Genomic DNA, 11,596 nt, shown 5'->3' with positions numbered 1-11,596 from the left:
ATCATTGACACTTCTTTGTGGCTCCAGAGGCACTGTTTCCCTTCTTGTATTCAAACAGCATTACATGCCGAATGTGTGTCTCATCGTGTGCCATCACTATAATGGATTAGAGTATACTAAAGTTTACACGTTATATAGGCTACACTAACGTGACGTTTAGGTGATTCATTTAACTATGATACAAGATGTACGTTTTTTTGGGGGGGGGGTAATGAAAGTGTTCCAAAATGAGACATTAATTTCTTTTGACAAGCCAACAGCTAAATCTGGTGGTTACAGGCCAAAAACAGACAGTCTGAAGCCAAAACTAAAGGTCCCCCAAGCAAGTGCATCTCTGTCAATTAGTGTAAGAAACAACAGTAGAGTTGTCTCAATGGACCATAAGAAGGTAACCAGATAGATGAGACACAAGATGATGGTAAGCACATTGAGCAGCCAACATTTTGTGGAAATTCATATGAAGGAACCACTCTCGTGGAGATAAGATATGGAAAGGGTACAGGAGTCAAGAGCATTTCTCCACTTGGATAGAGAGAGACATTTCTAAGCAGATGTAAGTTTGGAGGAAGAGGGATGCGCAGGATTGTGTTAGACTGACCTCTAGAGGTGAAAATATGGAAGGAAAGGCATAAGAAAAGACAATGGATCTTGGGGTATACTTCAGTGATTGACCAGAGTCCCATGCATAGAGTATATATATATATATATTGGTGCATATGAGAAGAACAAAGTACCCAAGACAAGCTAGAGCTCTCAAAAGAGACAGAATCTCTCATGCTTTGGTAACCTCTTGAAGTCATAAAGAAGTAGGCCAAGCCTGCCTCACAAATGAGTTGAAAAGACTCCCTTTAAAATATAATAACCCATAACAATATGAGGAAGAACATTGTATAATTGTATTTTTAAGCTCCAAACTAAACATTGGACCTTCTTCATTCCAACTGCCATGGGAAAGCAAATCCTGGGCTATAGCATTGTAAGTCCATAACTCTATATTCACTGAGGAACTTTTTAAGTGAAGCAGATACTGTACAAGAGCCAGACAGACTTGGAGAGCTTGATCAGACAGCCCAAATAAAAGACCTCCAGAGGAAGAAATGAGGTCACATCCAAGGATGCCTCTTTAGATGGGACAAGATGAAGCCAGAAATCCACATAATAGAGGAAATGTAGGTCCAACGAATGCATTCTCCATGTAAGTGTCCTCAGGACTCAGTTGAAAACTGGACAGTCAGCAACACAAATGGAAGAGGCTTCTGGAAATAAAAATGTCTGACTGTTGTGAACAAATTAGAGGAAGCAATGAGTGGCTAACATATTGGAATGTGACAAAATACATTCAAAACATCACCTCTCATTAATCACAGCCTGGGAGAGAAAACTTACCTCAGATTAAGAAAATTATCAATTTTGAGATGGGGGGGGAAATGAACTGATTCAAGGACAGTAGTACAATGATAGGTTACCAACTTCTGTATGTTGGAATGACACATTGATGAGACTAAAACGCCAGACTGGGGTCAAAATCCTGGTCCATGGCATTCATAACCTAGACAGGAGGTACAACCTATTTCAGGCACAAGGGAACTGAGTGAGGTGAAAAAAAGGAGATTGCGTGTGAAAAGACAGGATAGCCAGGAAAAAGCACATGCATGACAAAAAGATTATCCATAGATGTACAAAGTGGAATAGTGGAGTTCCCTATGAAAAAAAGCCAAGGAGTAGCTCCAGAAACATGTCTTGTCCAATGGTCCACAATGCCTAGTCTTCTGAGAAGGGAGTGGATGTTGGGACCCCCTGGACCAAGCAAAGAAACCTCAATAAACAGAGACTACAGCTCCCTCAGCTCAAGTTTCCAATGGATAAGGTACTTCCCAAAATACCTCATCACAAAGGTAGGGTGCCACTTGAAGGTCCCAAAATACAACTGAAGGAGGCAAGTCCAGAAAGTAAGACTTCCCAATCAAGCAAACCACAGAAACAAAAATATTTATTACACTGTGTAAGATTTTAGAAATTGAGGCCAGTGTAGGAGAACAGGTAGGTGCAATTTTCTCCAAGTGAAGCTGTCAGGGCTTCAATGTAAAGCCTCTGAAAGAAGATGAAGTGAGGACAAATAGCAAAGATGATGATCGAAAGCAAGAAGATGAAAAATTGAGAGAAGGGAGAGACAAAGAATGAGAAGTTAATATGTATTTTCAACAGATTCTCACTGCCACATATGAAATAGCTTTATTCCTATGCACATCTAGCTATAAGATTTGTATGCCACTAGCCTTGATCTTCCTCCCACCTAACAGAACACAATGAACTATGGTAGTGCATGATATCATTATGCAACAATAGTCTCCAGCAATAGGGGTTGACACAAACTTCATATGCAGCGGCTCCCCCTAAGCACTCGCACTTGAATTAATTTCATTCTTAGGTGAGGCAAGAAGAAGTGCACTGGAAGTGGGGAGAATGGATGGGAAAGAGTGAAGAGATGAGTATATATTAGAAATAAATTTTCAGGTAAGGAAAATGTTAACTTCCAAGATGATACCTCATTTCTCCACACAGAATAGTTAGAATCCCTCATTGAAATGGTGGAATGGTTGGTGCAAACATTAAACCTAGATGAGTACCCTTCAAAAAGTGCCTGAAGGGAAAGCCCCTGGAGTTGTGACACCTGATGGCAGGAGCTCTGTACAGGCACACTTGTGGGAATGACATTTCATCTCAGTGAGGCTATACTCCTCCCCTAGAAGAAAAGGGAAGGAAAGACAAAAGCCTGAAGTGTTGCAGGGATGGGCAGAATACTTGCATGACCCACCAAGCACTAGCACATAAGAGATCAGCAAACCAAGATGTGTAGTGTGGTTAGGGCACAATCAGACTGTACTGTGTGTGTGTTTCTGACCTTGACTCAACTAGACAGAGATGGAAATGATGAACCTACACTACTGCAGGATGAGGAAACTAGCTGTTTAAGGGGTAACCTGAATTACACAGACAGTGCCACCACCACCATACTTCCCATAATATTGTGTTGCACATACTCAGTGAGGTACTTTCCATGGTTGGCTGTTCCAGCAGCTAGGAACTAGTAAGTAGCAAAGGTCTCCTGTGCTCCACTTAAAGAAGGGGAGAACTTGCATATGGGTGACCTGGAGAATAGCTCAGATCCACATCAGATGGCTGCCAGAAAGGTCCTTTACTGGAGACAATGTAATGGGTGACCGCACAACCCTATTTTTAAAATATGGCCAATGAAATGGACAGTCACTTCCCTAGTGACAGCTTTTTCAATGATAGTCCATGGAAGGTATGGTCTGGATTGGACAACTGGGTAATTATAACATCACAAAGCTACTTCTAGGGGTATTGCAAAACACCTTAACTTGACATTAGGCACTAGAAGAGTCAGGACAGATGGGTTTAGCACTTTCCATTACCCCTGGCCTGATGTGGGTTTTGGGAAATAACTCTATCCTGTGAGACAAAACCAGCCATCTGACAAGATCCTATTAAAGGGAAGAGGGTTAGATGAGGGTAATGAAGAAGAAAATGTTCTCACCCTTCTCAAAATAAGTGTATAGACTGAAGAACATCAATCAAAGGGAGTCAAAATTCCACGGAAGATGAAACAGCCAAATGATGAAGGTAATGGGAAATGAACATGTGTGGAGTTGTCCACATGCCCAACTAAAGATCTTGCTCAAGAGTTGACAAAAGTGAGATGCAAGAGAGTGATACAGGTGATAAATCTGATGCAACAAAATGTGAAAGAGCTTGCAAGCATCAATATCCAGGGGAGACTATGTACTCAGAAACATTGAACAGTATGAACCAGATACAGCAGATGATCCTGGGCTCAACAAGAATAGAGGGAAGTTGAAAGGTATGGAGATAGGAGAGAAAGAACAATAACCTTCTAGCAGCTACAGTCTTTAAAAAAGGCATAGTTGGAGTAGAAAAGTAAGTATGGTGAAAGAGAGTACAGGATACATTGATGGCATGCACATCCGAATGGTGATTACCACAGGCAAAGAGTAGGAAATATGTTTTCATAAAAGATGGTATAAGGAACATGAAAACATTAACTTGAACAGAGTATGTGTAAGATTGTGTAAAACCACATTAAATTCCCAGTCAAGCATGGGAGTAGGATGAGGGTGTTGGTGAAGAAGGAAAATCTGAACAATGCGGAGAGAAAAAGGAAGAAAAACCTGGTGGTAACAGGAAAGGCAAAATGTAGTTGATAAAACCATCCAATAAAACAGTGGTGAAAACTGACAATACATGTTTGAACAACTATGTGAAATAAGCCAAAAGATGGACCACTGTAGGATGACCTGGATAAAGAGTGGTAGATGGTATGGTAGATTCATAAACAGAATAGTTGAAGGATGACATGAATGGGATAAGAAAAAGGGTACAAGGTCAGAGAAGCCAGCCCTGCAGGCTGAGACAAGACAAATCCCACACATGATTAAGGGACGACACTCCTGTGTGAAAGAGAGGCACGTGGTTGGAGCAAGTGAGAGCAGGAATGAGAGAAAGAAAGAGGGGGGGGGGAGCTGGATGGCAATTGATAAAGCAGAGGAAACCAGGGTTGTGTCAGCCAAAGAGGTACCACCAGCATAAACGAACAAAGAGTGTCACATATTACAGCAAGGACATGAGCAAGAATATGAAGAAAGTAAATACGGGAAAAGGTGAGACCAGTCCTGGCTGACAGTATCTACTGCCAGGACTGAAGGATGAGAAATTGGTGACTGGAAGAGGCAAAGTTTGGTGTTGAGAGAAACAGCAAAGGCTTCAATGAGAGGCATTTACAACAGAGACCAAACCCAATGTAAAACTTGAGGGTGAAGACCACTTTGTAGGTAGAATCCTGGGGAAAGAGATGTAATCTGCCACCAGGTTCAGAGTCCCTGGCACAAGACAAGCCATGATACAAATTTGATAGGAATGAGTCCCATAATGGGTATTTCCTGATGGCTGATATAAGAAATGATCATGGAATTGTTGAAGTGGATCATGACCAACTGATTCACAAGAAAAAGGAGAAAATAAGAGCATGCCCAAAAGATAGTGAGAAGTTTGAGTATGTTGATGTGAAAAGAATGCTCCTTCTGCAATACACATGCCCAAAGCCATATCGTCACTCAGTAACATGCCCCAACCCAACAGAGACGCATACGTGAAGAAATAATGACCTGGTCAGGGGCAGCAAGGGGTTGCCCACCATGGTATTGGCACAGTCGAGCCACCATGACAAGAGGAGAAGGGAGACACACAAATGAGGACAATGGATCCCAAGAACAGTTCTACTGGTTCCGCATTGTCAACTGGAAGAGGTACACCTATGTGCAGCCAGAGTTCCTAAAAGAGAAAGAACCTAGTGTGCAAGGTATAAATGAGAAATGTGAATCATGGTGATAAGATATTCCACTGCTCAAAGCTGAAGAGATGAAGGCTAAGCCCAACTGGGATGGGAGTTGGAGAACACACTCACATGAACCAAGTATTGGGTAGATGTGAGAAAGGAATTGAAAGGCTTGACAAGCCAACCCAGCTGAGCATTCTTCTGTAGCAGACTGCAGGTGTGAGAAAAGAAGCCAACTGCCCATGTTATAATGGAAACTCAGCCCCCAATCTGTGAACATGGTGTGCAAATGCTCATGATACAGTTGAAGACATAAAAAGCAGACAGAATGTTAAAAGGAAGAGCACAGAGTTGGATAACCCAATCCCAAATCAAAACAAAGAAAATGCCTGGAGAACAGGGTGATATGAATGTATAAAAGGGCATCTGAAACATCGACCTTGGCCATCCATAGTCTAGGTGAAATGAACCAATAGTGAGTAAAGAAACCTTCCATATGGAACCGGAAGATGACAATAAACCAACTGATTGATGACTAGTCAATAACCAGATACCAGTCTCCAGTTTTTTTTGGGGGGGGACTACAAGGAGGCGAGAGTAATAATCTGGAGTTGGGGTGAATACTTTCTCAGTAGCATTCTTGGCCAAAAGATCTGAGACTGCATCCTCAAGATGCTAAAGATAAATGGAACTGAAGTGTGAAGGGAAGGAAATTTAAAAAGGGGAAAGGGCAGGAGAAGAAATGGAGAGATAGGCCATGGGTGAAAACATGAAGAGTTCATCTGTCAGTCAAATATGGAAACCAAAACTGATGCTGAGAAACAGATGGGCTTTCATAGGGTCAGTTACAACAGGGTGGTCACCAACAAGGTGAAAGACAACCCTGATGTAGGGAAGTGTAAGGATGGGAAATATAACAAGGCCAGGAATCTGGAATGGTAAGGGGAGACATGGATTCAGCAAGCCTAGGAGCAGGAAGAGAAATGTAAAATTGTGAAAGGTGAGAAATCACAGCAGATAATGCCAGGTCACTTTGACCCGGGTGTCCAGTGAGTCAGGAGCATTCCCAAAGACCTCTGGGTAAAGAAATGGAACCCGACAAAGATCACAGAGATAAGCATGATGCAAGTGTACATTAGCCAGGAGAGCATTTTGTCCCAACAGTAGAGGAACCAAGTATGGAAGATTAAAGCAGAAGTATAGGCCAACATGGTGAAAGAAAGGGAACAAACCTCACCAGAAAACCAGCATGATGACGTGTCTCCAAATTAAGGTGAATGATGAGTGGTAACACAGAAGGGTGATAAGAAAGATACAAAGGTTTGAAAGTTGAGCAATAGAAAGTGAAATAGAAATTAAGAGGTCTGCCCCCAAGCAGGCAAAAGATATTCTAAATGGCTGTAAGCTAGGATAAAAGAGTCAAGTTGATGAGGAGGATGAAGTATGTTTGTGCGGACACAAAGTTGTTCAAGAAATGAGTCTGCATGGATCCTAATGTCTGGCAAAAAAGGGAAAACAAAGTAATCTTGGGTATGTGAAACATGAACACTAAACCAGGCAAACTTCAACTAAATTTAACTCAGTCATAAACTACCACAAATCTGTAATTTCCCTCTCACGTATTCTTTTACGAATGAGACTAGGTGTATCTAATGTTTTGTAGTTACCAAATCTACCTTCCAGTTCTTTTTCTTTTTTAACACTACTGTTGCATTTTCTGAATATATCTTTGTTCCTACCAAGCTCTCAGAATTGTTGTACACACACACATGCATAACGTGCATCAAAAGGAATATTTTCATCTTGGCCACCCCACTTTCAGTAAATAACTAGAGCGGCAAACACGAAATATACAGAGTTAATTTTAATTTACCCAGTATTACTACCAACACATCATCTTGTTCATATTTAAAGCCAGTTCTGAATGCTACATCAATGTATGTTGTAAAAAAAAAATAAGCTATGCACACTCTCTTTGGCACCAAAACTACATTCACTGAGATAGGTTAGAGAAAAAACACAGTGGATAACGATAGCTGTACATTCACCAAGGTCTTGATTAGAACAAGCTCTTGTTCAGTTTGACCCTACAATTCCAGTTTTCCAGCTTCCTGGAAAATTTGGAGTTTGTGCCACAAAACTTTGGACAAAAGTAGGTGATTAGTGGTAGCAGCTAATTGGTTGCCCTATTAATCGATCACAATCAATTAGTACAGTGTTCCTCAAACTATAAAAGTAGCAGATAGCCTTAACAGCTTTGCCATAACAAAGACAGGATGAGCAACTTTAGTCCTATTGGAAATCAAGCCCGTGATGCTTAAATTAGAAGCCACCCCCAATCAAAACAAGAACTTATAATGCTAAAATTGAGCATAGCACAGTTAGCCTATTATAGGGCTTTGAGCTTGACAACAAACAAACCAAATAACAATATTTTGCTTACTTTTGTTGTTGGACTAATTAAAAATATTAACAATCAGAAATACTACAGTTGATTATTTTTGTGACAACCAATATAATCAGAATGTTTATTAATTAATTGTTGGGATAATTAAAAATATTAATAACTGGAAAATATAATTTCCATTTATTATTTTCATGAAAATTAATTATATAAATTAACTGATTAAACTACCCAGCTCTATTTTGTACCTTCTGCTATCCTCCTCTCTACTGCTGTTGCTAGTTTTTCTATATGCATTAATATATTACAGTTTTCAAAAAAATACATCTATCATACATTTTCTGTTCTTCTACACCTACTCTAATTTTAAAGTCCAACTCTCAAATGAGTGATTACCATTCACAATGTCACTTCAAATAACTTAATTACTAATAAGGAAGCAATTAAAATACAAATTCTCAAGCAGTTTTGCAATACTATTAATCCCTTTCTTTTTTTGTAAGGTTTAACATACAAGACATCTTATTTGTCAAATAACTAAAATGTCAACTGAGAATAACTATCATTTATCTTAAAATTATTGCATAATTTAAAAAAAGGGTCGGATATATATACTAGTGAATCAGAGGATTCATGGATTTCATCATAGTGTCACAAAATATACTACACACTTTGAGACCAAGGGTTTATGTTATAAAAGTTACAGCTGCTCCATATTTACATCTACTCTGTGACTCCACAGGGAATGAGACTCATTATTTTAGAACATCCAGTCTAGAATTTTAAAACTTAAAGAAATGAAACCTACTGACAAAATAATTACAATATTCTAAAAAATAAAGGTTTCTTACATAATTGTGACCAGCAGTATCACAGGTTCTGAAGCTTTGTAACTCACTCTTAGATTAGAGCTTATCACTTAAAGAAAGGTGCATTGTTATGTTTTCTTAGCCTGATTCTATAGTTAGTGAAGTAAAAACGTATCTATTACTTATTTCTGAAGTTATTAATGCAAATTTATGTACATTAGACTATCAAACAATCTTACTTTTACTCTTGTTTATAATTAATACAAAATTACAAAATGTTTTATGTTAATGATGCACAAGTGTGACATTTTGTGCAGATCCACAAATAGCACATGCCTCTGATAAGTTGCATCTAAATTTTGTGTTAACAATTGAAATTTCAAAACAAGCCATATCAAAAGAAAAGTCATCATGAAAAAACATTATAAAATACAATACAACATGTAACTAAATAACAGCTGAAATATAGCTGATATTAAAAAGTGGAAATCAGCCAGAGGCTACCTGCTGAAACAATTACACTGTATCATCACCAAAAATGACTTACCAATTATTACATGTATTACACATATGTAACAACATACACTTTTATATTAAAGTAACATTAATTTGGTGGCGGCTGTATAGCCAGAGAGAAGTTCAGTTTGTAAGTAGGTTGTGTGTAGTTATGTAAACTATTTATAAATACAATGAATAGGGTTTATTTCATTTCTATTGTTGTGTGTACATCTGAATACATACACATGTATTATTGAATTTAAAATATTGAAAATGTACAGCCAATGAATTACTAATTGTTACATATAAATATGTCTTTTGTCAGTACACTAACATCCTTGAGCCATATTTGACATCATATAGGTATATTATACATATTCTGTACTAAACCTTAAATAGACATTTTTAATTTGGTGTTATTATGTATTTTATCAGCTTATACAAATTTTAATGCAGTTTTTTCTGATCTTATGGTACTCCTGTGTACTCCATTTAATGGAATAAATGGATACTTTTTCTTCTACTTTTTTGTGTATTTAATTTTAACAGTTTAAATAATTTATGTAATACATCTACTTTCACTGGTGCTTCATTAATGCTTAGTTAATTTTTTTTTTAGTCTTCCATGTCTACATAACTAAAGAATATAACAAGTCCAACTCCAAGTTAATTATTTCTGAACTGGCCAAAATTCTGATGTTTTTAACACAATTTTAATGTTATGAAAACTACTGTGAGTGGCTGGGTTACTATATCACTGCTTTTACAAGCATGGATATAACACCTTGTTATTGTAATGTTTGAAGTAAATTTGGGGTTCTAAATCATTTTGTTTATGGATTTGCAACTTACATATACTTGCAGTATATCAAACTAAAGAAACTTTTTTTAATCATGCATAAGGTAATATCCAAATACAATTTCACAAAAATCTACAATATTTGTTAATACTCTATTTTCTTTTTTCAAAACAAATTCCTTATGCCATATATTATTTATAAAGAATCAATCAAAAATAAAAAAACACATGTCTGTACTCTTAGTCTTACTATTAGATAACTAAGACTGGATCAAATAACAGCATACTTTTATCAGTTGTTATACTGTTACTAAATGTACTACCACTTGTCCTTTTGGCTTATGAACAGATTATTTTTGTTGGTTTATACACTGTGATGTTTAGAAAATGTTTTGTGTAAACTACTGTTGTAGAGTTGAAAAAATTAAACTATTGGCAATGCATTTGAAATTGAAAAGTTTCATACCATTAGAGACTAATGACTAATACTATTATTATATTTATAGTATTAATAGTAATATTTAAAACAGGATCTTTTGCCTTATATGTTATAAAAGTAAAATAACAAAAACTTCAACTTCAATCTTAAGGCTTAAGTTTAAAATTTAAACAGTTCACTGTCTTCGAATCCAGAACTAAGAGTACAGTACCAGAACGTGTAATACTAGAACTAGAATTATTTTGTAATTAGTGTTTTCTTATACTATAAGTTTTAACTAGTTTTAACGTTAGCTGTTCCAACTTGCCCGTTTTGCACCGAGAACATCCCGCATAACCTGGTCAAATTCTGCAGTTTCCTTCGCCTGCTTCTGATTGTGAAGTGCAATTTTTTCACTAAATTTTCTTGGACTTGCCATGATCTCATCTTACTCCTCAGTGAATGCCTGTACTCATATAGAGGGTTTTTTTCAATATGATATTTACTGAAACTATAATACTGGTATTAGTTATATGGCGTAATCACGTTTCTCAATCAAATTCAAAATAGACTTCTAACATGAACGATCAAAACACCTTTACAGCAACTTCTTAAGCGATACCTGGCGGAACATATCAAGCATAAAATTTAATAGCAACAAACCTTTAAGAAAAGATAGAAAAAGACATAGTACAAATAAAGGTTATGCCTTGGTTATTTTGTTAATTAATTGGGATCATATTAGTAAGAATTTTTTTAATAAAAATGAATTTCTTCATTAACCACTTATTAATGAAATCCTACACTACTCAAACTGACATCTCAGATTAGCAAATTATTACGGTATTGGCGGCTGCTTGATTCTCTCTGGACATTTTAGTGCGAAACAATAAAATATAATCTTCAGTAAGCCAATGTTCTCTATCAAATAGAATAAAAAATTTACTTGTTTTAAACATTTGTGAAAATATGTATACTTTAGACATTTTATCAAAGTTTATTTCTCCACACATTTCATCATTTATCAATCCTAAAATAGCTCACCTAAATAAAATTCATATCAGAGTATGATTAAGAAATTAAAAGTGGATGTAGGTGTGATAACATGCTTAAAAAAGAGAAATAATTTTAAAAGCCTTTTAGCACTGACTTCAAGAATACAGAAATAAAAAAAGCCATCTCAGGATCAATAATTAAATAAATTGTTTGAAGGAAGAGCACATAAGATGGGTGTTCACTAATTGGTAACTAACCGAGTAATTAGTAAGTTACCAATTAGTGTTGGTAATTGGTA

The 11,596-nt window shown here is 36.9% G+C and overlaps 1 protein-coding gene across 4 annotated transcripts in view; it reads right to left on the bottom strand.

Moving 5' to 3' along the window:
• Positions 1 to 10,905, bottom strand: part of LOC106461802 (CREB-regulated transcription coactivator 1-like) — an 85,652-nt gene extending 74,747 nt beyond the window's left edge. For 3 of the 4 annotated variants that reach the window (XM_013921657.2, XM_022388875.1, XM_022388876.1), the window contains exon 1: positions 10,631 to 10,903. In XM_013921657.2, the coding sequence (XP_013777111.2) occupies positions 10,631 to 10,741 (111 nt within the window). In that variant the 5' untranslated portion in view covers positions 10,742 to 10,903. Of the gene's footprint in view, positions 1 to 10,630 lie in introns of all 4 variants that reach the window. The other variant, XM_022388878.1, reaches the window with a different exon arrangement.
• Between the last annotated feature and the right edge of the window lie 691 nt (positions 10,906 to 11,596).

This window comes from Limulus polyphemus, unplaced genomic scaffold (genome assembly GCF_000517525.1).
Source record: "Limulus polyphemus unplaced genomic scaffold, Limulus_polyphemus-2.1.2 Scaffold1035, whole genome shotgun sequence".
Taxonomy (NCBI): domain Eukaryota; kingdom Metazoa; phylum Arthropoda; class Merostomata; order Xiphosura; family Limulidae; genus Limulus; species Limulus polyphemus.
This window is presented reverse-complemented; position numbering and strand designations above follow the sequence as displayed.